Source organism: Nilaparvata lugens, chromosome 2 (assembly GCF_014356525.2).
Source record: "Nilaparvata lugens isolate BPH chromosome 2, ASM1435652v1, whole genome shotgun sequence".
Lineage (NCBI taxonomy): Eukaryota > Metazoa > Arthropoda > Insecta > Hemiptera > Delphacidae > Nilaparvata > Nilaparvata lugens.
In genome coordinates, this window is record NC_052505.1 from 16534868 (window position 1) to 16562550 (window position 27683).

At 33.8% G+C, this 27683-nt stretch overlaps 3 protein-coding genes across 12 annotated transcripts in view; 2 read left to right on the forward strand and 1 right to left on the reverse strand.

Annotated features, from left to right (window-relative positions):
• LOC111052093 (voltage-dependent calcium channel subunit alpha-2/delta-3) overlaps positions 1–5952 on the forward strand; it is a 114037-nt gene extending 108085 nt beyond the window's left edge. Inside the window, exon 29 of one of the 2 annotated variants that reach the window (XM_022338717.2) lies at positions 610–5952. In XM_022338717.2, coding sequence (XP_022194409.2) covers positions 610–696 — 87 coding nt within the window. In that variant the 3' untranslated portion in view covers positions 697–5952. The remainder of the gene's footprint in view (positions 1–609) is intronic. The other variant, XM_039420694.1, reaches the window with a different exon arrangement.
• Positions 5324–21209, reverse strand: LOC111052087 (spindle and kinetochore-associated protein 1 homolog). Of its 6 annotated transcripts, none has more exons than XM_039420699.1 (7): positions 21002–21156; positions 17904–18103; positions 16738–16836; positions 15074–15252; positions 13582–13757; positions 9297–9456; positions 5324–6822 (listed from the first exon to the last, which is right to left on the reverse strand). In XM_039420699.1, exons 2-6 carry the CDS (start codon positions 18096–18098, stop codon positions 9308–9310), a joined length of 798 nt encoding a protein of 265 aa, XP_039276633.1. In that variant the 5' UTR covers positions 18099–18103; positions 21002–21156; the 3' UTR covers positions 5324–6822; positions 9297–9307. The 6 variants fall into 6 exon arrangements, with proteins under 6 accessions (XP_039276633.1, XP_039276631.1, XP_022194579.2 ...); XM_039420697.1 differs by having other exon boundaries at positions 6406–6822; positions 20985–21156; XM_022338887.2 differs by lacking the exon at positions 5324–6822 and having other exon boundaries at positions 9111–9456; positions 21002–21209.
• Positions 21210–27325: 6116 nt separating this feature from the next.
• The window catches only part of LOC111052242 (protein lingerer), a 50084-nt gene continuing 49726 nt past the window's right edge, over positions 27326–27683 (forward strand). For all 4 annotated transcript variants that reach the window (XM_039420700.1, XM_039420702.1, XM_039420703.1 and 1 more), the window contains exon 1: positions 27326–27668. The gene's annotated coding sequence lies outside the window, so the exon portion shown is untranslated. The remainder of the gene's footprint in view (positions 27669–27683) is intronic.

Sequence of the window (27683 nt, forward strand, 5' to 3'; positions counted from 1 at the left end):
ATTTAGAAGTATTTTTTTAATTTAAAAATGATTTTTGTGTGTTTTGAATTGTAAATTTAATGTGTAATAATTGTAGAATATTAAGTGACACATAACGTACCGTAGCTACATTTGGACTGTTGTATAAATTAGAATTGGAACTGTTTTGGGCTTATAAGCCTGTGGTACTTTTCTGTAAGTTGTGTAACTCCGAATGATTAAATAAATAAATAAATTTCTGTTAATACTGGAGAGTCAATTAAAAGGATATGTGTAGGTTTAGTATTAATATTAAAAGAAAACTGATTTAAATCGCGTGGCATAGAACTCTAATTAGAGTTGAAATTATATTAGGATTTAGAAGATTTAGGATTAGAAGTAACTCAATTGTTGATTGTTAATTTGCTGGCTGTTTGAACAGGGAGGCCTATGCACGCTAGTGGGCCTAGTTTCCTGACAAGGATTGGAGTGATTTATGTGAATATAACAAGAAGATTAACTTCAGCACTGTAGTACTGTATATGAACTTTGAAGAGAGATTCTTTTAAAATTGTTCATTTCTTATTATTTACTTATGTAATTCTGAAGACCGAATGAAGGCTTTATTTACATATTTTATTTGTTTGGCAGGAGGTGGCGATTAAGAAGTGCAGTTCAGCTTGCTCTCTATCAGCATCTCTGTCGCTCCTAGTCGCTCTTCTACTGGCAGCTTCATGATCACAACAACACATCTAATCATAGAAATTCTCTTAACAAATGAAGAAAGAGCCTATTCAGTTTAGGAAAGTGGAATTTTTAAATTTATGGTGGCTTCGATTTTACTCTAGTTCTAATCTAATATTTAGTTCGGGGTTCTACTTAGTTTCTAACGGACTACAGTTTACAATGACGGTGTGGTTGTTTTCATGGACATTCGTAGCTGGGAAGTGCTTGAAATAATTGGAATGTTATTTACTATACGGTATTGATTAAAAATCTACTATTGAATTGTGATTCAAAGTTGCTACTTATATTCGATCAACTGAACAAAATAGTTTGTATCTGAACAAATGTATGAGCTCTATTCCAGTTTTCTATATTTTGTTCACACACTAAACTGAATGAAAAACAGAAAGGCATAGTATAAAATTGTTTGTGAGACGGAAACATTCGTTTTCATGACATAAATATGCTGAATGACTGACTTTGTTTTGGCAATGTTGTTAATGAAAAAAATGAGTGAGTAATATTACAATCACTTTGATTACTGACTGAAGCTGCTGATGATATGAATATCCATTCCACATTGAAATAACACTATTGATTATATTGAATAGTTGGATATTATTGACTGGATTATTAGAATAAAAGCAGCTACAACGTCCTGAGAAAAAAATCATCAATTCAACTCCATACACATGTGCAATGTGTGTAATGTATGTAATGCACTTTCATAAATACGGGGGAAAAGATAATAATAGGAATTGTTTACATATACAAATTTGTGGGACAGTAAATGAACACCACATATAAAACGAGTTGATTCCAACTATTTCAAGCAGAGCAAATGATTGCACAAAACTTTTTAATGTCGATACTAAGAATGGGAGGTTTACCACCCATTATATTTCATGACGTGCGCATTCCAATGCATAGAACTATTCCATACACGAGTACTATACTGTTTAAGCAAAGTAAATATTACCATAATTAAATAAATTATACTATACAGTGATATAAGTTTCATACGTACATATACAATTAATAGCAATTTTTAAATATTAATTTTATGTTTGAGAATTTATATTGAAAAAACTATATATATTATATATTTAGAGTTAAGGTAGATTTTTCAGAGAAAACACATGAATGGAAAAATCTATAAATTTGATAGTTAATGAAACATTGGCTGTAAGATATTAATCTATGGAAGTGGCTGTAGAAATCTTTCTTTTTCTTTAGTCATATCATCCAGCATTGAATACGGGACAGAGGCATTTGTAAACTCCAACGCAGAATGTGCAATTAGAGAGGAACCAGAAACTTACAAGCCTAATATATCATTGTAAATAGTGATTCACACCATAAAATAAGAATTGATTTCAATTTCCCCAAGTGTAAATAATATTTTATATAAGAGAGTAATTTTACAATGGAAGGTCCAGTGATATTGTTAGAGCACAACATTTGATATAATCAAGATTTGTACGTAGTGTATTTGCTTTTATAATACGTCATAAAACACTACTAACATACGATTATTTGATTGAGTTGAGAAAATTACGAACAGTAATTTTCAATATTGGATTTCATGGTTCTATATTGACTAAAGCTGGTGTGCCATGAAAAACTTGTAAATTTGAACAATAAAAGAGAAAAAGTAAAAAAAAATACAACCCTAATTAATGACAACTTCAAATAAATTTTACTACTACACAAGTGAGTGGATAGAATTTTTTGTAATTTATCATAGAAGTTACGCATTGATTGATAACAACTGTCACATGAGCTTATCTCACATCAGTGGTGATTCAGATATGTAATTAATACTATGCAACGGTAAACAAAATTAAACTCTGATTTTCTTAAACTGAAAAAAGAAAGGTTTTTATGGCCCTTGAAAAGTGCATGAAATTATTTATTAATGCAATAAAATACAGCGAATAATGTTATTTGTTACTATTTGAAAACTATCATGTCTTTGAAATTCAATATTTGAATACATTGATGTATGCCTAGTTAAGAAACAAGTATGCTGGAAAAATAACAAATTTCAAATATATTTTAAAAATGTTCAAATTATAAAAATATTCTTCTCAACATATCAGTTCAATTTAAATATTCAATATACATCGGTATCAAAACTTTAAATCTTGAATGTTATTCTCGATGTTACTCATATCAAGAGTTTTAATCCCTTTTCATATCTTCACATATCAGAAAAGCAAGTACTAAAATGAGTGAGTATTCATTTCTACTTCATCATGCGAAACAATTTTTGATAATCACCATGTTGAATTTGAGAGAGCAATTTGAAAAAAATGCTTTCCTTACCTATGGTGATAGGGCAAGGAAAGTTAAAACACTGGCCAATTTTACATAATAATTTATCGAGTGATATTAATCGTATCAAAAATACACCAAAGTTTCAATCTATCAAATTAATGAATGTCTGACATATCCAGATCTTCTCATACCAATAATCAATAAAATATAACTTTTCTCTTCAAATCTGAGCTGAAACAACACAACAAACTAGGCTAAATGAGCCTTTAATGTCAGTTTGTTTTGAGTGGGTATGAACATTTTGAATAGTTGGCACAGTTCCTTGTTAGCATAGATTCAAACATTAAAATTCAGTTCATTATATAATGAAATGTAAATGTTTATCTATCTTCAATAGCATATTTTACTTTCGATCTGTTTATCAAATAGAAGAATAATAAATGTGGAGGCAATATTAGCTGAAATAGTCAAATCACGATTTTAGAAACCAATTTGAAGTTGAAAGATTCAATAATTGAAAATAATTATTATTTTATTTAAATTAACCTTTCTTCAATGACAAGTGAATAAATTTGAACAAAAATCGAAAGACAAATAAAAAGACTTATAAGCAATCTATCAACAATATAATATCAACATTCTATGTTCCTGAGACCATTCATAACTGATAAAGACATTCTAGACATTAATTATTTGAAATACAGCACTTAAAAGATGACAATACAAACCTAACGTAATTATGTTCATGTTATAATATTATGAGGATAACTAGGTGAGCTTGTAATTTCAATTATGAGCTCTAGTATCCTCTCAGCAGTTATTGTTGGATAATATATGGCTATTAAATGTTATAATTTAATTTTGAATGATCAATGGGCTAAAGATTTGTAAACCTATTTTTTAAAATAATTAATATTGAACATAAACTGTGAAAATTATTTGTCTAGTTCTTCAAGAAGCAACACTAGAATTTCCAAAGATAAAGGTACACTGATGAAGAGTCCGTTTTATACTCAAGAAGTATGAAATTCCATCCAATATTTGAATAATTTGATAATTCTTTCAGAAATTGATTGGGAAAAATTAGATTAAATTTAGTCAAGAGGAATTTGAATAAGTTATTTCTGGATTACAGAAAATGTTATATTCATGAGAATCACCTCTCTCGTACTGAGTTACACAAAAATTCAAGTTATAGCCAGTTCCTTCAGTAGATTTCTCTTCAGAAATTTCATGTTACTTCACAGAAAGCTCTCGTTGGAGTGACTAGCAGTAAGTTTGAAAACATTGGTAGTTGAAAACATAAATTTTCAGATTAATACAGGCAGATGTGGCAAGTGTCAGATAAATAAGGAAGACAAGAGAGATTGTTGAAGAATAAAATAAAAATAGTGACACTGGTTAAAATGAATTAGACTTCTGAAATGGAAGTCACTGAATACTCTTCAATCCAAGCATAAATCCAGCATCCCATAACATTCAAGGATAGTACATAATTTCCTTCTTGATGTTTTGCTTAACCAATTTTTGATTAAATATTGTAACATCAAATTTTTAAGCAGTCATTGAGTGTGATGATAACAAATAATAATGATATACAATCAATTAATAGACGAACATTATTTGCTTGGGCCAAATATTTTTGTTTCTGTTGGGAAGTGCCTTAATTACAGTATGAAACAATTTCTGTTAAAAAGGTTACAAATACTCACAGCTCTAAACTCACAGTTAATGGCGATTATAGACTTTGTCTAGTAGTAATATAATATTCCATTAACCCAATCCCATCCAACCCAACAAATGATTTATATTAACAGATTTCAAACTCACTACCAAGTTTGGTCCCTTGAATTATGTATTTAAGTGGAATGCCACTGCAAAGAACAAATGTGTGTTTTTTATTAGTTGCAATGACTACCAACTTGAGAGAGATTATGAGAACGAAATTTCTTGATTGATGAGTGAATATGTACACGAATAGGTGACATGAATTTGATTGTATATAACATTTTCAGTAATTTAAAGATCTTTAAATGATATTACTGTATGCAAGAGTGTACAGTTTGATAAAACGATTCAGTATTGTATGGAAGCTATGGAATACTACTTATCTAAAACATTGTTAATTATAAGTTCAGTCTCTAAAATTTACTATATGGGACTTGATGATTCTCATTCCACATTATAATTGATTCATTCGCCTCATAAAATATAAGTATGCATTTTCATAATTTAGATTGATCACGATATTGTTCTGAGCTAATTTTATATCGATGTTATTAAGATAATATTAGACAAATAATAAGGAATCACTGAATAATTGTTAACCATGACAATAATTTTTCAACAGTTATATTATTTTTAGAGTTTCTATTAAAGGTAAGAGATGTGATTGTTCGAGTTCTAAGCATAATCAAGTGTGAGGTTGAAAATATTCATAATGGAATATCTATAAAAAGAACGGTTTCCAGAGTGTTATAATTTTATTCAGTTTATGAACCATCATCAAGTACAATTCAATGAAAATTTATTGGTTACTCAACAATTAATGGATGAAAATGAACTTGAGTAGAAAGTATAATTCATTATTATTTATCAATGTCAATTGAAACATTGTGAAAGTTCGCTGAATATCAGATTCTACAGATTTCCAGTTTTTTATAAGGTGGTGCTAGAGCTAATACTTGAAATTCATTAACATTGGAAAACCCACTTTGTGAAAATTTTACTGTACTTACGAAGATCTATGTAAATCACTTTCTATTCACCTTCCTAGTAATCATGAAACCTACTTTTAAATCAAGAAAAATATGAAATTTTCATGATTGGAGTGTAGATGGACATTTAACTCAATGAAAATACTTTAGACAGTAATTTATTTAGAAAACTACACATAAGGAATCAAAACATAAGAGATCAAAAATAGGTCCGTCAATAGTTAGTTCTTATCATGTATCCAATCCAAATGGAAAGCGGATTTTTTTGTTTTAAAAACATTTCCAGATACTCTGTTCAGTATACTATATGCATACATATTTTATAAAAAGTTCCAAGGTTACAAATTCAAGAGTGAGAGTTAGAAACACGTATTCTGTATGAGCTTGAGCAAATGACTCAAGAGTGTTTCAGTTATTTCAAACGATTTAAAAGAAACAAAAATTATTATTATTAAACATAATCATAAATTCGGTTTAGTACCACAATATTGAGAACTGTAAAATCAACTTTTCACATATCTGTTGCCAAAATTAGAAAGAAACTCCAACAGTTTCAATTGATCAGTAAAGTTGACTAAAATATCATCTTTCAAATTTATTTTATAATCTGTCTGGATTTTTTTATAACTTCAGGCGTTTGCAATGACATGATTGTACTGATTGATCAAATCTATGAATTTCAAAACGAATAAGTTTTTTCTTTCACTTGAAGTAAGAATATCACTTGAAATCTATAAATGATGACAATTTATCAAAGAAATGTTGACTATTCTAATTGAATTAGAATTGAGTAGGTATACATTATGAATATAACAATATTTTGTGTAAAGTGTTGTAAATAGAAATTCTTGAAATATTGTAGTGGAAAAGGGATGAGTGCACCTGTTAATTTAAAATCACGTTTCCAAACATATTATAGACAAGATTTTTACCTCCTCGCTCTCAACATTTTAATAGTAGGTTAGTACAGAAATCATTATCAGTCGCAAACTATTCTACAAGTGTTTCTGAAGAACTGCGTTGAACTTTGAAAAAGTTGTCTAATTGTTCACTGTGTGACGCATTTCAGTGTTGGTTCAATAATTATTTTGATGCCTTCAATAAGTAGATAAAACTGTTTGTATGTTGGTACCATGCGAACCTGTTTGTAAATAATGTTTATTATTGTACCCATTGTCATCAAAGTACTATAACATTAATATTAATAATTATCGTATAAAATATATAATGTTTGCACTGTTGATGCAAGCATTTCAAGTCTTCCATTTTTAAAGCAAATGATGAGTGGTGCGTAAAGAATGATGGTGATGTACATTATAATATAATGCCCTAAACCTTGTAACTGAAAAAGATCTCTAGTTATTCAGCGAGGGCTTAAATAGACAATTATATTCAATATTTTATATAATTCAATGCTTTCCTCAATTCCTTCTTTTCTAGTAGCCCTCTTTGTAGGAGTTTAATTTCATTTTTCGATGTGAATACATTATGGTTGTAACGGATAAAACCAATAACTAGCCTATGAAGTTGATGTTACCTCGAGTAATTTTAACGAATTTGGTTGTGAAGTTCTCCATAAAGCTTTCGAATAAATGTTTTAAATAATAAGAAAATGTTCATTTGTTTAAAGGTATATGAAATTTGTTGGATAGTAAAAGAGTTTCTTGATATCAGTTGTTATTGATTTGTTTTATTCGATATTTGTAAGCTTTCATTACTGTATTATGTTATTAAAAAGTATCTGGTAGTTAAGAAAAGTAATTTTCATTTCAAAGAAACATATTCCAGCGAAACCGTAATTGCTCATTTAGAAGATGAAAATTTATCTATAAGTTTCTCAAGTAAATCAATTGAAAGAAAATCAGTGACAATGAAAAATTTCAATTTAAGTTTCTCAAGTAAATAAATTGAAAAAATCAGTGACAATGAAAAATTTCAATTTAATAAATTTGAGAATAAGGATGGACTAAGGCTCTAATTTTCAAGGGTCACCAGATCCTTTGTGGGTTTGAGTTAAGTGGAAGAGGGGGCTCTTATTGCCTCAACTTCGCCCACATCACTTTTTGTAATGTTATAAAGTGAAAATAAAATACATATATCTATCTATCTGATCCATATTCAGATCATCTAATTAAATGAGGGATATTTTTTATGAGATCTCATCAGAAAGGTTGACAGAGATTAGAGAGTGAAAAGGGTTACAATCGTGGAAGGTTCGTTCAAAGCCTTTTGCTTCAATGTATTTTTCGTTTAAAGACATGTCCGGTCACACATGTTCGACACACTTGTTCTGTTGTTGGTGACCACCCTAAAGGTGCAATTCGATTCGAGCCGTGTGGCTGGAGCTGGGAGCACATAACCTATATATTCATTAGATTCGATGATTTATTGGGTTTTTATATTCTCTGAACGTTATAGCGGTGTTGGCTAACGGTAGAAAGTATTGGCTACTACGTTGCTTTTACGATTCATATCTAATGAATCATCGAATCTAATTAATTTATAGGTTATGTGCTCTAAGTACGCGGCTCGAGTCGTCGCTAAGGAATGGCACCTTAAGGCTGTTTAGTACACTTTTTTTTTTAATTGGATAATCTTTTTCAATATAATTGTAAAGATCATTATAAGAGTGAGAAAAAGTGGCAACTGAAATTTTCAAGTGGTCTAATAAGCGAGTTATAGGTTGTTGAAAGTGCTAACTCCGTTTTCTTTCCAGAACGGTTTCGAATTTTCCATTGGAGATTTTTTTATACATTCAGTATATCATTGGCTTTGTTCTAATATGCGTTTTTTCGCGATTTTTGCCAAAATAAACAAGTTATCGAATTTACAAAAAATGTTACTTTGTTATTTATGAACGATATGGGGAATAAAATGTTTCAGTTTGGAATGATAATTTTTTTTATTTTTAAGAGAAGTTCTGTTAATATAGTCGAAACCGTTTATGATCTGGAGAAAAACGAAGTTAGCACTTTAACGACCCATAACTCGCTTATTAGACCACTTAAAAATTTCAGTTGCCGCTTTTTCTCACTCTTATAATGATCTTAACAGTTATATTAAAAAAGATTATCCAATTTAAATAGAAAAAAGTGTAGGCCTACCGAAAAGCCTTAAGATTATAAAGGCCTGCGTAAAATAGATATGCAATAACATAAATAATTCTATAGAAGTGGTATAATTCCAACCCCCACCACAACCTATTCCTCCACCTTCATCCCTTACCACACATAGCCTTGTCATCTGAGTAAATTCCCACAGTTTGATGATGACCAACAACAGGTCGAAACGATCGTCACTACCAAAGTAGGTGCATTTTCACTTCAAAGGTGTTTTTTAAAATTCAAGTTTAATTTTAACAGTGAAAAAGTATGGATATGCAACAGAGTAATTCTATAGAAGTGGTTCATAAATTATGATTAAAATCAGTTCCCTTATCATAAGCACTTTTTTAATAAAAAGAATACATAATATAAGTTATTATAAAACTCAATGAAACTGGTACAATATTAGACTATTCAACAGGTTAGCACATATAAAAATTATGGAATACATACATAACAATTCAAGCTTAACTTATCAGTGTTGGAATGAATGATGAATGTATCTACTCACAAAAATCTATCCTAGGTTAGAATATACAGGAGTTTTGATTGAAATCGCATTTCTTTCAGTCTCTTCGTGTGTCTGAGAATCACAATGATATTGTAAGCGTTCTTGTCGAGTTTGTATCCTTCCAAGGCCATTATATCCTCAGCGGTGAAGTAAAACTGACCTGGAATGGTTCAATAATATATTATTATAATGGTTAATATAATATTGTGATAAACGGTCTACCTGGGTTTGATTCTCCAAAAAATGTCCTACTGTAATGCTCAGTTTACAAAAGTGGTCAAACACAGACTAGTATGTAGTATATTGTGAGGTCCACGTAATAATTGAAGTATTTGATCAACGAACAGGGAGATCAGTAGTAGATCAGCAGAGAATGGAGTGAGACCCTTAAGGAAAGAGGTATGAGAGTGAACCAATTGAAAAGTCAGGTAATGGTGGTGGGGAGGACAGAACAGGAGTTAGAGGCAATACATGTTGAATGCGAGGGCCAACCATTGAAGCAGACCAACAACTTCCAGTATCTAGGTACAAATATTAATTGCACTGGCAAGCTGAGGGAAGAAGTACGGCATAGGACTGGGAAGGCTATACAGGCATACAACTCACTCAGCAGAGGTATTTTTGGGAAGGCCGAAGTGAGTAGAGAAGATAAAGCTAGAGTCTATGTCTCAATCATAGAGCCCATCCTTCTCTATGGAAGCGAAAGCTGGACCTTAAATAAAAACGAAAAAAGTCAGATAAATGCAGTGCAGATGAAATGTCTGAGAAGAATAGTAGGCAAAACTAGAAGGGATAGAGTGACTGTATTAGGGAGGAGCTGAAAGTTAAATCTATAGAGACAACTATAGAAGAGAGAACGCTCTCCTGGTATGGTCATCTTGTGAGAATGCCTCAAGAAAGAAAGCCTCGTCAATATATGGAGGCCAGGGCGCAAGGTAAAAGACCGATAGGAAGACCGCGATTACGTTGGGAGGAAAACGTTTCACGGATTGCAGCAGCTAGAGGCAAGACCATGAATCAAATCAAGAGAATGGCTTTGGATAGGGACCAATGGAGGAGGTGGGTCCGAGGCAACATCCCAACGCCGTGGAAACGGCACAATGGGCGAAGAAGAAGAAGATCAACATTGGTGTTGCCATCATCGTCTATCATTCAACAAAGCAGAGAGCGCTATCCTTTTCTAGCTCCGCAATGTTGCCAGATCGTTTTTCAACATGTAGAAATATAGTTAAAACCCCCCAAGGGAATGAAAGATGTTTTGTGTTTGGAGACAGTAGTTTTGAGAAGGTTGAGGAATTCAAATATCTGGGAGCTGTAATAACACAAAAAAACAAAGTCCCAATAGATATCAAAGCTTAAGTATCAGCTGGGAATAGATGTTATTATGCTTTAAAAACTTTTATCAATTCCCGACTTATCTCAAGAAGGCTAAAAGTGCAAGTTTACAACACTGTCATAAGACCAGCCGTACTATATGGTGCAGAAACCTGGGTACTTACTCAGAGGGACGAGACCATACTCAATGTCTGGGAAAGAAAGATCCTCCGAAAAATCTACGGGCCCACCTATAGTGATGGAGAGTGGAGGATCCGCACTAACCAAGAGTTGCGAGAGCTCTACAACAACCCAGACATTGTAGTTGAAATAAAAATGAGACGTCTAGGTTGGTTAGGACATGTGGAGCGCATGGATGACTCAAGGAGCGCAAAGAAAGTCCACAGAATGAATCCTGGAGGAAGAAGACTGAGGGGAAGACCAAGAATGCGTTGGATTGACGACGTGGAGAATGACTTGAGGCAGATGGGTATCAGAGGATGGAGAAGGAAAGCTCAAAATCGGGACGAATGGAGAGGCATATTGCGGGAGGCCAAGACCCTCAATGGGTTGTAGAGCCGAGGAGTAAGTAAGTAAGAAATATAGTTAACAAAATATTTTATCTCAATTTTGAAAATTTATTATTTCATCATTGAAAAATATATTTACTTGAAGGATAGAATATAATTAACTATCTTAAACAAGAATGAACAGATAATATTACATCAGATATTGTCAGTTATTCTCTAAAGAATGCAGTGTCAAGGCAGATAATCTGCAACACTGTTCTCCTATCTTCCTTCACTGCCATTATAACTTGGACCACACCATAATAATAAAGTTTGTAAGTATCTGATTTGAGAAAGGTGATTCAGTTGAATTAATTGAGATCAATTTGATTTGAACATTCTCATAAATAATATGGATTACCAGGTTTTTTGGGAGACATCCTGTTTGTTTCCATTTATTCATAAATAAATAAATTTGATGAGAATAGAAAGAAAAATAAAAATCTCAGTACCCTTTTTGAATTATTTAATCACAACATGTTTCGGAAATTGATGCCATTTTCAAGTGATTAAATAATTCAAAAAGTGTACTGAGATTTTTCTTTTTCTTTATATTTTTATTACAAGTAGCTCTATACAGAAAAGAGATAAATTTGATGAGCTATGCGATTTGAAAGTAGATTGAATTTGGAATCGGTGCTCCAATTACGTTATGATAAATACAGGGTTAGGCAATAAAGTATGGAATAGCTGCTGTTACATACTCATTTTTGAACGAAACTGTAAAAAATCCAGTATGTATCTTGGAAGATACCATTTTGATAATATTAAGAGTTGCAAAAATTAAAATATTTATCAAGTACAGAAAATAACAATGTTGGATGTCGTCCGCTTTTGACTATACACTTATGTAGACGTTTTAAGAGGAATAGAATAGAATATGTGTCTAACACAAATAAAATACTACAATAGTAGAATTTATCCATACTCCTCTGAAACGTTGTACGTGTTATTGCTCGAATTTATTGTGTTCTTGTCCCACTTAAGGCTTCAAGTGTAAAAATTCGACTGAGTCATAAGTGTACTTAGTTTGTTCATGTATACACGAGCTTTAAGGTAGCCCCATTAATAATAGTGACAATGTGAACAGGTCCGGTGAGCGAGGAGGACTACTCCATATCTCCACGCAACGAAATGAGGCGTCCAGGGAAGTTCTCCCTTAAAAATGTCATATTTTCTCTCAATGTTCAAATAATACAGTATTGAAGTTGATATGTCATCTTCTCAATTGTGGCAAAAAACGGCGCAGCATTGTTAGATAACGATCTGAATTGACAGAGACGCTTTCTCATAAAGTAAGGGCCAATAATGAAGCTTCGACTAATGCCATAACAGGCAGTCAATTATTCGCCATTCATAAAAACCAGCAATTAGGCCTACAGACAGGAAACCCCAATTTTTATCAACCAACGTTTCCTTCACGCAGATAAGTTATCACTTGCATAGTACTCTGTCATCAACTTCTATAGGAGCGTTTGGTCAAAAACGGACGCCATTTTAAAAATAAATGTTTTAATTTTTCCCCCTACCTAATTATGAATATGGCAACATACAAGGTATATTTACATACTAGAGAAAATTTTTTTAGTTAAGTTCAAAAATGAGTATGTAACAGCTATTCCACATCTTCCATACTATAATATATGACATGCTCATTATTATAAAATACTTGTGGAAATAGTCTTTGCAGGGATTATTCAAAGAGAATTCAGATAATGTGAAAAACCATTTCTTTAATTTAATACTGTCTTTAAACTACTGTTTGAAGTTTTGTTTTCAAAGGCATAAACGATGGAGTTAAGCTGCGTTTACACCAAAGTTATTGACAAAATTTTAATAACTTAATTCTTATATATAGATTCTATTAGATTGAACATAACCATAGAGAAACAATAGATTAAGTAGATATCCCATGGTATAGGGCGTTCATGTCGCAACTTTTACTGTTATCTCAAGCCGATAGTCCACGTATTTCTTTCCCAAAAAGCTGTGTGACGCTGGTAGTCTCTCATATTGTGCCGTTCATACACTCTCACCCGGCCAAAACAGTAAAAATCTACAATAATCGATAGTAATCGACTTGAGATAACAGTAAAAGTTGCGACATAAACACCCTATACCATGGGATATCTACTTACGCTATTGTTTCTCTATGACATAACTTACCATACACATGATGAACATATGTGTTTGTCAAGTTCCGTTCAATCTAATAGAATCTATAGAATTAAGTTATTAACATCTTGTTAATAACTTTGGTGTAAACGCAGCTTAAGCCCAATGCAACCGGTCCCAGTAAAAGTAAATTATATTATTACCGGTCTCAAAATTATATATTCAATGGATATTGAAATATCATAAGAAATTTACAGGTATAAAGCATGATAATATAAGTATTGTACCTGCACCAATGTTCGCATTTCTTTCCAAGGTCTTCCAATCCAAATGCATGTCTTTCTCACTATTCTTCAAACTACTTTTCTTTTGTTTCAAAATGGTGTATTTCTTCATCAAAGCAGAGTTGATAACATTGACAAGGCTGTTTATACTATCAGCTGTTAGTCTACCCCTCATATACCTGAAAAAATTAAGCATTATTTAGATCTTTGTAAAGAGTAAAGAAAATAGAAAAAGAGAATCACCCAGTTGCACTGAAGTCAGTTAACTTCTTGAAGAAACCTTATCTTATTAGTTCTCCTGGAATTTAATCACGATTAAAATATAACATGCTTTTTTGCATCTTGGCCAATGAATTTAAACGTGAATTTGTTTACAAAAGAGACTCTTGTGATTCTCTCAACATGTGTCATGATCGTTGATTGATTGATTTATAAGATTTGAATAATTTAAAACTTTCCGTTCGGAAAGTAGAACATTCATTGGGGTTCGAATCATGCCGATGTCATGGACGATTGGTCATCTCATCAAGTCACCCACGCAATTTTCATTACCCAAGCACAGACAAAACGCTTGTGTGAGCATCATTCGAAATACGAGAAATAATAATCGTGGTTTAGCGTTAAACATAGCGTAGATGGTGCATAAGGTAATTAGTTCTCTGAAGGTGGGTTTTGGTTTTTGCGTAAACTGGAGACATCGACCATGACCCGGTCGTGCTCAAAACAAATGGCCGACTGCTTCTGTGTTGAATCATAGGAGCGTTTTCGTTTATGCAGATTTCCACTGCGGAACATTTTACGCGTTTGATTACGAGTAGCAGTCTTTGGGCAATCCCCAAAGAAATTCTAACCCAAAATATTTTGTAGAAGATCCAGAAGGCAGCATTGAAGAAGACCAAGGAGACCAGTATATTATTATACAATCAAAATAGTCAAGATTACTGGAATGTATTGAGAAATCTGAAATTATGGAAAAATCTATAAAACCTAACTATATAAGAAGAAGTTTGTAGCGTATTAGCTACTAAAGCATTTTTGATGATTTTGTGTTGTTTCTAAGATTGAAATAGCCTATAATCAATACAATGGCAGATAAATTAACATTGGTCTGAATGTGTGACGTTTGACATTTCGACCGAGTCGTGCAAAGGAAAACGCTTCATCCACTGTTGACCACGATTCGTTAGCAATCTTGAAATCAAGCACGACCCTGTCGTGGTCGATGTTGGCAGTTTACGCGCAAACCAAAACCCACCTTATGGCCGTATACACCATCAACGTTTCATGCTAAACCACGATTACTTGAATATATTTAATATATTTTTTGTAAGGCAACAAAATTTGATTTGATTTTATTTGATATCGTCTCATATATTATAATGTGTTACATTCCAGGTTTAAACGAACAGCTGATTTATGTCCGTTTAAACTGAGATGGTGCATATGGGCCTCAGTAAATAACATAGATGGAATGATGTGAAAGAAGTGGTCTCACTTGTGAAGAGAGTCGACTTCTTGCACAGAGACATGTGGAATGAAGCAGTCATTTTCTTCTTGTTGTTCCTCATGCTGGACGCTCTTCAGGTTGGAGCGCGCACCTAATGGGGTCCCCAGGGTTTGCGACCATGACTGCGGGCATGGCGACACTTCGGCTGACACTTTTTCACTCTCAATCTGCAAATATATAATAAATAAATAATATTATTATTAAAAAAAATCTAGCCAATTAATTTTAAAGTTGTTTACTTACTTTTCGTACTTGTATCATGCTTTTCTATTTAATTGGTTTTATACATTTCACATTGACTGCCAACTGTTTTTATCTCATTTTCCCTCTTGTAGGTTGGATTGTACATTAAAGATTCAAGTTGAATCCAAAAGTCAAGTATGTTCAACATCTACTTGAATCAAAACTTGAAGGATTGTCTAAATTGGTATAGTGGATTCCAGTTTGTACACTAGACTTAAATTTTGTCAAATACATCCATTTTACACAAACGTCAAGAAAACTTGACTAATGTAAACGCCCTTTAGCAATTGAATGCACGCGTTATGAAACACTTCAGAATAGAATAGAACAGAATGACTTTCCCATTTGATGATGTGATGACCTAAATGATAGAATGTATCAATCTCAGAAGAAATCATACAGGCTAACTACGTCTGGGTAATTGGGCTATTTGTATTGTGAGAAAAATTGCAATATCTGATTCGAAAGGTTATTGTTGTTATGTGACAATAACCTATGTTGTCGATATAACTATGAAATAATTACAGTACCAAAGTGCTAATAACATTGAATAATAAAAGAAAAACAGAATCAATTTTATTTTTTCTACAAAGCTGTAAAGATTTATATTTGTTTTATAATCCATGCCTACCACTAACGCTTCTTCACCTATTGTGAAGTTAGGGAATAATGATAAATGATAGGTATACTAGTAGTTCTGTGAGCAGTAGACCTCGCGCAGTTAAAAACCACAGCCTCCTCTAATACTTTCCATCAGAGTGAATTATGTCCTGTCCTTAGATGTCGGCCAGATATCGATGTGTAAACAACTAATGGTTCTTTGGGTTGTTGTAACATCAATAATAATAAATATTAATAATAATTATCAGCATTACAATGCTAATAATTTGTTGTAGACAACTATGCTACTACGAGTTATCAATTGCATGCCTCATTGCTTGCAAATAATAGTCCACACGACAGCTGGTTTTTTACCAAGTTATATTGAGATATTAATATTGCATGCGTCATTGCATGCAATTAATAATCCAATCGACAGCTGATTTAAGGTGAATAATTCTATAGTCTGATTTTTACGGTAATATTGGCGTAAGAAAACTCCTTTTCCTTTTGTATAATCCTTAAAATACAAAATTTGAGATATAAACCCTATAGATATAACCCTATATACGCGAAATTCAAAAAGGAACATAACTGTCAAATTTCATGAAAATCTTTTGTTGCGTTTCATCTTAAATGCGGAACTTAAAAACATTAATATAAACATATAAACATAAAGAGAAATACAAAACCGTCGACTTGAATCTTAGACCTCACTTCGCTCGGTCAACTATTGGGAGGAGTTTTCAAAATGCTTCATTATCAAAAAATAACCAATAGAGTTAAATAGATTGAAATAATAATGTTACCTCATTGAAATGATCAACAGGGACATCAGGCAAGTCTGCTGAAAAAGATTTAAGATGTTCCAAATACTGCTGATAGTAGTCAAGTTTTTCACAAAGATTCTGAAAAAATAATTAGACAGATTATTTTAGATAGGTACTTCCAATGATGTTATTGGTTAGTTGATTGATTTACTGAACAAATTGAATAAACGATTGAAACCCAACACCTGAATAGAACTGGTAATAAGCTTCACACGATTCTATTGGATTTATCATGGCTTAGAGCCAAGTGCGAACCTGTTACGAAACACGTAACGGCGACGGGAGCGGGACGATTCGAACCAAATAACCACGGTCTAAAATTGTTCCTGCTCCTGTCAATATCACGTGTTTTGCACCGGTCAAGGCTTTACATACGAGTCATTTTTTTCAACCTCTGATTGGCAATAAATAAAAGACGAATGCATATATAAAAGATTTTTTTTCACTAAAAGTTACCTACTCTTATGATTATTCTCAACATGATAGCCGTGAAGGTTTAGGCATTTGTCATTCCAGTTGACCATCCCACCAAAACACAAAATGCTGCTGCCTGATGAGTTAGAGTGGGTTAGGGCGTTGCTTTGGAGCTCCTCATTAGTTTGTATGCTCTGCCCTCAAAGTAATGTCTTGAGTTTGAGAAAAAATTATAAATTGCTAGTAGTCAAGTCAGGTTTGTAAGGGATGGTGTTCGAAATCATCCCATTTGATTTGCTGAAGAAGCCGTTTGGTTGGATAAGAGCTGTGAGACCGATTTGTCAAGGACCACAATAGAATGACTTCCTTCTGACACCATTCACACTCAATATCATCACTCATAATGTTTCCTGCATAAACTTGCATCACTTGTTAGATTTATGCTGAACTATTACTTTTGCATGCAAAAACCGATAACACTACGCAACTAGCTCTTGGCGGGATTCTCAATCGGCGGCAGTCATGTTTTGCGGTCTCTAATTCGACAAGAATTGACGATTTGGCCGCACCTGCGTTTGGTGGGGAAGAAAATCTGTTCAGCTCTTTGAAAGTCACCCCCCTACCGTTTGTCTGTGTTTTATGATATGAGATCTTGTTGATCTTGTCTTATGTGATCTTATGAGTGAGAAATAAAAAATTGTGGATTTGTAGACTTATGTAACAGATCTTACCTCAGCTTCATTAATAGATGATTTTTTAGCTTCCATAACTGATGCTAGCTGGTCCAATCTCACTTTTATAGTAGAAACTATACTTTCCAATTTTTTAAAACTATGAACGTTTTCGTCGTTCAAACCAGCCAAGATGTTCATTACCCTTATCAATCCGTCAGTTCTCAAGTACAAATGTTCTACTTGCAAGTCCATTTTTTCTGGAAAAATAGAAGAATAATGAGCAGACAAATTACAGTAAAGGCCGAAATGAATTGAGTGACACAATTTTTTCATCGCAAATGAAATGAGATTGGTCTACTACCAGACCTGAATACCTAATATAGAATCAGTTTGTGCCACAGTACCACAATCACAATTGATTTGACTACAAGAAATGCTATGGGATTTTAATGGATGATGGAGCTGCCAAGAAGTAGACAATGTAAATAATATATATTTAGTTTTGGAGAGGTTGAGGGCCAGGCAAAAATTTCTATTTAGCCAGGGAAGCATTCTAATCAGATTTTCTCGTATAATTTTATCCAGGTTTTGCACATTTAAAAACAGTATCATCTACAAAGGAAATTGAAATTACCTGAGAAATGGTAATTTATATCTATAATATAATAAGGAAAAACTGGCTTATACACGAACGGGATAGGAAATGTGCTAATGCCATATCATCACGTCTGAACTACTGGACTGATTAACTTGAAACTTTGCATATGGATTCTTAATTTACCGAAGATTGTTGTAAGCTTATTTTGAATTCCCTAAGATTTCAGTTCGTCAAATTATTAATTAGACCCTTGCAGAGCACAAGTTACCTGCAAGTTTATAAATAAAGGGAATAAAACTGGACCAAGGACTGAGCCTTGCTGGACCCCACAGTCCACTTCCAGAATCTCACTTCTAGCATTTCCCATGACAACATACTACTGCACACTCTTACTCTGACATGAATCACAGCTAGAGAGCTCTGGTCAATTCCAAATGAGGTTATATCATCAGTTGCTGAGGATCCACCTATAGAACTCATTTAGCACCTTTAATTATTATGCTACAAAAAGTCATAATACGGTGTATGAAGGGTGTGAAAAAATACACTTTTCCAATATTTCAACTGTTTTCCATTGCGTTATGAATATGTTTTCAAGTACTTATCGTTTTACATTTTAAATCGACAAATGTTTGAGATAATAATAATATCGAGTGACGTGGCTGGCTCAGGTCTGGTGTCAGAGTTTTCAGGTCGCAAGTGATCAATTTCAGGGCCTCTGACATGACCTAACGTCTGCTTTTTAGGCAGCCGGGACTGAAAGAAAATGGGTCCATCCGAAACACGGGAGTGACCCGAGATATATATCTTGATATTATAATTGTTATATGTTTGAGATTGATAATGTATACATGATTAGAAGAGTACCGGTAGTTGGCAATGACGTATAGCATGTTTTTAAGAAATCCTTTGTTTTTTAGAGCCAAAGTTTTTCAATTATTTACGTGATCATATAAGAAATATTGAAAACGAAATCCATTTAAAGTGACATATTTTGAAATGGCTTAACTTATTGATTATCAGCCTGAAACTGTTGAGTTATTTTGTTGTAATAATCTAAATTTTATTCCATTATAGTACTCCACACGAAGTTGTAAAAGAGAAAGATGTGTGAGAGTTTAGCATCAAAAACTTTTTTCCACTTAACTTCTAACTCATTCGCTGAATAATTTGGAAAGTAGTATTTTTATATTGACAGGTACTATGACTCTCTCTCTCTCTCTCTATATATATATATATATATATATATATATATATGATTATTTGATTTAAAGATTTTCATGAGGTTCTATGTTTATGATAAAGTTTTTGGACCTTTGTTCTTTTAGCTTGTCAGTAATTTAATATTCAATATTTTATTAAAATATCATTCACAAATGACTTAATGCCAATCTCTAATATAAATTAGAGTCAATCCAGACACAGGTATGACACAGTCAATCCAGATAATTATGTGGTTATGACTAAGGAGAGAATAAAAATAAATTAATCTTGAACAGTACCGTCAGAGAAAACAAAAAATACCTATTTTTCTTTTTTTCTTTGGCTGGACTCCCACCTATCAGTGACAGTGAAAGACACAGAAAAAAATTAATTTCTTTAAATTTGATTGGTTGGTTCACAATAAGCACAAACAAAAATAAACAATTCCATTGGAACTTATGGAAAAAATATTCACACTCTACCAATCATTTTTGCTTATTAATGAACATCAAATAAATTTTTATCAAAAAATACCCTGTCATTACCTATAACGTGAACCTCTCTCTAGCATCGAAATACTGTAAACTGGTAATTCACTTGGCAATTTTCAATTCGGATAGAATTCTTTCTATAAAAGTTTGTAGAAGCGACAAACAACAGTTACCGTAGGACTACTATTATTACTGATTCCACACTAAACTTAATATTCTGACCGGATACAATCTCCAATAAATTATTTATTCCATTGTCATTACAGATCATAATTATAAATATAATATGATTGGGAGAAGACAACAGGCATAGCCCAAAACTGTCTTCTCCCAAATTTTTACAAAATTATGCCAATTTCCTACCCTAAACTAATTTCTCCCTGAAATCAGGAGCCATACTTCTTGACCTTAGTGCAGCATGTGACACGGTGTAGACATCTGGTCTTCTCTGAAGTTAGCAAGGATCCTACACACAAAATCGATTTTATAATAATTGTCTACCAAGGGACGTTTACTAGGTTACCGGCATTGTTATAAGAATAATATTAACAAAACACAAAACAAGTTAAATAAAAAGTGGTTACTCAAGAATTTTAAATAAAATTAAAGTATTTTGATTTGAAAAAATCGATAACTTTTTACAAAGGAACATCATTGAAAGTTTGAAATTTGAGGCTTTACTAAAGCAAATTTTAAAGCTAGATGTCATGAGGTTTTGTTTTCAATAAAAACATAATTTTGCCAGCAGTGTAAATTAAAACGGTACCGTAATGCAGTAAAATTGATAGTATTGAGAAATAATTAGCCTATTAAGCTTAAGAAATAATAGTACTGTAGCCTACAAACCAATAACAAAAAGTCACCGTTTTGATCTTCTGTAGGTATATTAGGTATTCATAAGGATGTAGGTACGGTAACCTATGGTAATAATTTGGCTTAATGTATTCAATTAAATATAAACTATTTACTATTGAAAAGGTTATCAACAAGAAAATCACAGAAACATGAACTGGGATAGCCTTAGCCTAGGAAAGACGTCTGCTAAAGTTCAGTTCAGAATTTTTAAGAAACTGGTAATGTGACGGTTTGCCGCCCTTTTGATAAATTATTAAAACGTTCCATCTACTGTGATAGTTATAAATTTGCTGAAGGAATATTTTTTTCAAATTCGAAAAATTAGTCTTTGTAATTTTTAAAAATTGACTGAGAAATGTGAAAACTTTATCATTGGTGTCAACTGGGCACAAGTGAGACGATGACAGACAAGGATTACTTCTTCCACACAAACGAGAAGCTGGAACTGACAAAAGCAAAAAAGGTTACATTCCAGAGTAGTTCTATTCTGTTAAAGGCAAACTGTCAATTCTGCACATTTCGAATTTCTTAATAGGCTACAGTGGAATCCCTCATGTTCGACTTTCACGGGACCAGGCTGTTGTCAGGATTGCAAAAATTTTGGATATATTGGAATATTTTTTTCAAATTAATATATAGAAGAACAATAGAACAAACGTTATTTTGTGTAAAAACAGCTATATTTAATGCACTATATAATAATAATACATTCTCCCATGACACCCAAAGCTGTTTAATAATTTCAATTATTGAAGGAGCTCCAGCAAGTTTTCACTTTTGACTTACTGAAAGCCAAATTCATTGTCCATCTGTTTGTATGTTCTATAATAACTTTAGAAAGAATTTATGAATGAGCTTCAAATTTTGAAGACGTATTTTTCGAACCTTTTTACAGGTCAAGTTTGTTGGACAACAAAATTGACTCACACCTTTGTCTTTTCTCAGGATATAAAATAATAGATGTGGGGGCTCTGCTCTTTACATTTAGAAAAATATTGACTTCACAGTGAATTATGTCTCTGCACTGTGTGAATAACTGATTTGGAAGTAGTGGCTGTGATGGTGCCTGCTTACTATATTATATCTGTTTCATTGTATCACTCTCCTAGTGGTAACTTTGACAGTTTCTGTGACTTATTTGAATGTATGCTTGTTTTATTGAATAGACCCTCCAACTATAGGATTGTAATAGCTGGAGAGTTTAATGTGAATATTATTGGTGATGACACAAAAGCAAGATAGACTATGTTATGGATTTTATGAGAAGTTATGGCCTTTACATCACTTGTATCGAGCCCACCAGGGGAGCAGCCTGCTTGGACAATGTGCTTTTAGCCAAGTGTTTGCAGCACTCAAGTAATTGAGCTTCATGGTGATGATCACTCTGCACTGGTAACAGCTTTCCTATATTGCAGTTCTTCTGTGGTGGATGGTGTATCACATTTCTTGGCATGCCATCACTATTTCAGAAAAAGACCTATACACGATGCTGCTCTGACCTTTTTTAGAGATGTGTTGGCCAGCACACCCTGGGAGGCTGTGCTTCACGACTCAAATGACCTGTTTGAACATTTTTCCAGTATTTTCAGGAGAAGTTTAACAACTAATCTCCGGAAATTGTCGAGTCACATCGCACTCAAAGACCAAAAAAGAGCCCAGGCCATGTGAAAAGCCATCTTGAGTGATACACTGATGATCTTGCCAGACTCAAGGGAATCATGCTTGCCAGACTCAAGGGAATCATGCTTGCCAGACTCAAGGGAATCATGCTTGCCAGACTCAAGGGAATCATGCTTGCCAGACTCAAGGGAATCATGCTTGCCAGACTGAAGATAGATGTGAGCATGGCAACAGCAATGACAGAGAAAGATACCAACAGGTCAAATCCATATAAAAAAAGTATTGAGCAAGCTAGAAAGTTGGCAATAACATCTTGAATTGAGAGTGCACCAAATCTTTGCAAGGCTGCATAGGACGTGATAAACTCACATAGATCAATGCCAAGGGGACAACTAGATTTTGCAAGCCCTGACTCTTTCAAAAGTTTCTTCATAGAGTCAATAAACGACATAGTGAGTGCAATGCCTGTTGTTCCTGAGGATCCAGTTGAGCTTCTGGCTGTACAAGTACCACCCATGCACGCTCGTCTTTCTGTCTTCTATCCAATCACTCCAATGGCCACTACAAGAAGGGGGACCACCAGAGCCATAACAGCTTTAGGCCAATTTCAGTGACACCAGTGTTTGGAAAGGTGGTTGAAGCGGTCATCAAGCCACAACTTGAGAACTTCTTTGAAAGACAAAACCTCATTTCAAGTATGCAGTTTGGTTTTCGAAGAAGAAGGTCTACTGTGGATGCAGTAAATAAAGTGGCGACCTGAGCAGAGCCTTTGATTGTGTTGACCATTGCATCCTGATTGAGAAAATGTGCTACCACTGTGTAGTGGACTCAGTGCTATCCATTCTGGAGTCCTATCTGGCTGGGAGGCAGCAGGTGGTGTCTCTGGGTGGAGCTTCTTCCTGTCCACTCTCAGTGAGCCACGGTGTACTCAGGGATCAATCCTGGGACCGATCCTATCTATAATTAATATAAATGACCTCGACAGTGATGCTTCAACACTCTTGTCTATGATACTTACTTACTTACTTGATACTTGAGGTCGTTGCCCAGGACTGGGGTTTCCAGATCGGCAGTGTCATTTCAGAAGTAGTAATAACCACAAAATGGTCATTCGTGTAGTGGAGGAGCAGCCACCCCAAAAAGAGGCATCTCATCCCACTCCTGTAGGGAATACAGAGGCCTATCTAGCAGCCCATTTCTTACTGCAGCACAGAACTCCATATCATGTGGATGATACATCATTGTTGCCATCTGGCCGTGGCCTTAAACAGGTGCTGGAGATGTCAGCTGAACATTAATTTGTGGTTTTCAACTTCATGGTTCCTGGCAAATCGATTCCAGTTGAATGCAAACAAGACCCAGCATATCATCTGCTACCTGTCAAGAAACCTTCCTGGTGATCAAGATCCTGTCAAGCTACTGGGTTTTGTTCTGGACAGTAATCTCAACTTGGCCAGCCATATTCAGCATGTGACCACAAGACTATCCAAAATTTGTTCTCTACTGCTGAAGCTGAGGGGTCATGTGACTGATGCCAATTATTTAGTCATGGTCTATCACACGCTCTTCTACTGTCACATTTCCTATGACCTACACATGTGGGATCATTCAGCAAAGGTCGTGGAAATACTGAAGCTGCAAAAACGGGATGCCCAAATCATCACCACAAGCGAATATCATGCACATTGCAAGTCCCTTTTTGTTAGACTTGGTATTCTAACAGTGATCTTCCACTTCCTACTTCTCTGTCTGATGTATGTCAAGAAGAACCAGCAGTAGGCTACCTTTTGACTTGGACTGATGTGCATGAACATAACATCAGACATCAAGGTGTGCTTCAGGAGTTTCAGCTTTGCGATACTTCAATAGGCTGCCTACAGGAGTAAAACAGTTGGATCTAAGAGCGTTCGAGAGAGTTATATCCAAGCACTTGAAAAGCATACTACAGTGTTGGTGAATAAATGAGTGAAATGCTGTCTTGCTCAACATGACTTATGTATGTTTGTTTTTGTGTATTATATTATGTTTTTGACTCCATCAATCCCTTATTATGGGTAAAGGATTTAGGGGTATAAAGGTGCAAAGAACATATTTAAAAATTGCATAAGAGATTTTTATTATTTATCATTCAGTAGGCTGGAGAATTCATTGCATGCTATTAGAACAGTTTTTTCATTCATAACATCAGCTGCGGCTATTTGGAAGCTATGACAATGACACAGCCAGTCCTTCATGAGCTGACATATGATTTCAATTGGTTAATATAAACATAATTTAAAACTTTTACATCAACAAACAGATATGGGTTGAAATATCAATGCGGTTTTTGCCATTTATTTTCTTTTGGAACTCTGTATTGAATCATTTATCACATGGCCACATATTATTAAACAAATAAATGAATTTGGATTGATATGAGGAACAGAATTGTTGAAGTGACAGATAATTTTTCATTTCAAATGGGATCCTCAATGAAACTGTCAACTGTCAAATTATTTTGTTGTGAAAGAAATATTCAGCTGCCTCCATAATTTCCACCAACTCGGTATAATTAAAAGTAGTTGCTGGTTTCAAGGATTACAATACAACAGTTCATGAGTGAGTTCTCCAACTCAGGGGGTCACTAGTTATTACTATTCAAGTTTAACAAAGAATAATGCACATCACTGATGAGTCAGTTTTCATATTGGAACATGCACTCAGCACTTATCTCTTTACACACAAGCTCAGCATACACTGAACACATGGTTGGATAACTTGAGGAGTCGGATATAAGGGGCACTGCTGTATATTCTCCTTTGTCAATTATTTACTAGCCACACACTTGTATATTCAATGACACAATAGAAAAACATGGTCAGATAACAGTGTGTGGGAATCAATAAAGGTGCCAAAAACCATGGAACTCACAACAATAATTCAATGATTTATGATATAAAATTCAGTTAAAGTATGTTTTCACATCAATGAAAAAGTACATTCATTAAACTGGCCTATTTGCAGCTCTGACCAAGCTCCCCTTCACCCCTTCCACATAAGGGATAAATCAGCAAGGTTATTACATTATACATCTAGCATAATGCTGAACTCCTGTAGCATACTTGCTATCTCCAGAAGCACACCCTGAGAATCTCAATAAGCTATCAATGCCTGATGTTTTATAGTGATATAAAAACTGACCTGGTCACCAGTCACTACACATTCTGTTGATTCTTCTTGATGATTTTAAGTAGCACACTGTATGGTGTCATTCACCACATGCCAGAGACATTCTGCTGCTCCAAAAGATCTTCTCGAATCATCACATATTGCATGTATGATGTTCATTGTTAGCCAATTTACCATAGATTGGGTATCCATACTGTCACTGGACAGACATACATCCTGGCTTCACTTGATCACTGCTACATGTGAGTAGCAAAGTTCAACACTACAGTGGAGACAGCAAGTGTACTCCTACAACACTCAAGAGAGAACAAATTTGGACAAGTTGAAATATACTGACTGACACGATTCATCCATAAAAGGATCGAGAGATTGGATATAGGTCATGCTGTAATTTGTCAAAGGTAAGGGACTGTTTCCTAGTGCTGGTGCTGAAGATGTTTAACCACTTCCCAGAATGAGGGTGCAACAAGTCATGTCTTCAAATTCTGAGTAGTTGATTGATATCAGTCTGTATAATATTAATGACTTTTTGATGAAGAACTTGTGATCTGTGACACATCCATCTTGATAAGTTTATTTATCAATGTTGAAATTTCATTATGAATGACACAATTTTTCCTGTAATGGCCTGGTCCTTGATAAAAAAAAAAAAATGTATATGGAATGTACATCAGGGGAAAAGACGAAAGTGACTGACAACTGTGATAATATCCAGATTAACAGAAAGTTTTGATTCGTGCACAATATTTTTGAAATGAGGGGGGTTGGTCAAAAATGTTGGGCCTTCCATAGATTTCACTAAGTAGAATTTAAGGAGTGGTTGGGGGTGTTGGATTTTTGGACCTTCCCTACACCACTGTGATATGTGCTCATCCTACATCACAAAATTAATTTGCTGAGCTACCTGAATTGCAGCATTGACAGTGGATCTCCCTCTCCAAAAACCAAACCTCATTCTCAATGAAAATATGTGATTTCAAGTTGATGGTTTCTTGATCCATTCCGAGCTGCTTTGTATTAACACTTTTTTATGACACGACATGCAGTCAATTATTTAATAAATAATTAAAAACTTTTACTTACTGAATGAAGTACTTTCGATCGTCTAGTGATAATTTTCAACAGTGTATAAGATACAGTTTTTAATTATTTACTTAATAATTGACTGCATGTCGTGTTTAAATACATAAAAAAGTGTATAGATGATTTCATTCCAGAATAATGCTAAAGATGAAATTACTCATGATCCTATGATAATATATAATACTGATGATAATATAATAATAATGATTACTCTTAATACTGATGATAATGTTCCATCCCTGAGTAATATCATCCCCGTCCGTCGTGTGTGCATAGCAACAAACCAGAACGAGAAAACCAGATCGCAATTTTCCTCCATACACATTGCTCGCTGTCCCAGCTTTTCACAGTCCTGACCGGCTAGCAATCCCGTTTTCCCGTGCCGGCTCAATTAAATTGAACCGATGAATATTAATTATTATTTTGCATCTATAGCCTTTAATAAATTGAATTGATATTCAAAAATATAATATCCATGTTGAAGAGAGATTTACCAGTCTTTCTAGTTTCTTTGATATTGTGATTGTAGTCTATGTAGGAGGTCGAGAACCATTTGAACATGAATGTATATTTTATTTGATATTCCCTTCAATTCTTTAGTCATTCTAATATGAAAGCAAAAGTTTAAATAGATTCTAATCAAAGTTCTCATTTTTTTGAGTTTCAACTCATATTAAAATATTTAAAATTTTGTTGAACAAGAACGAGTCCTTGTTATCCATAAAGCAGTGGAACACAAGTTTTGATCACGTGACCACACTATTCAGAATTTCAGATCAGAAACTACAGTGAGTGCTTTTACAGGTACGAGTTTACATT

Bases quoted from the DNA above. Each gene is read 5' to 3' on its own strand.
- LOC111052087 (XM_039420699.1), bottom strand. From the start codon at position 18,098: ATGGACTTGCAAGTAGAACATTTGTACTTGAGAACTGACGGATTGATA. The intron at 16,837-17,903 runs GTAAGATCTGTT...TTATTTTTTCAG, and splicing joins CATCTATTAATGAAGCTGAG to AATCTTTGTGAAAAACTTGA. The intron at 15,253-16,737 runs GTAACATTATTA...ATATATTTGCAG, and splicing joins CTGTTGATCATTTCAATGAG to ATTGAGAGTGAAAAAGTGTC.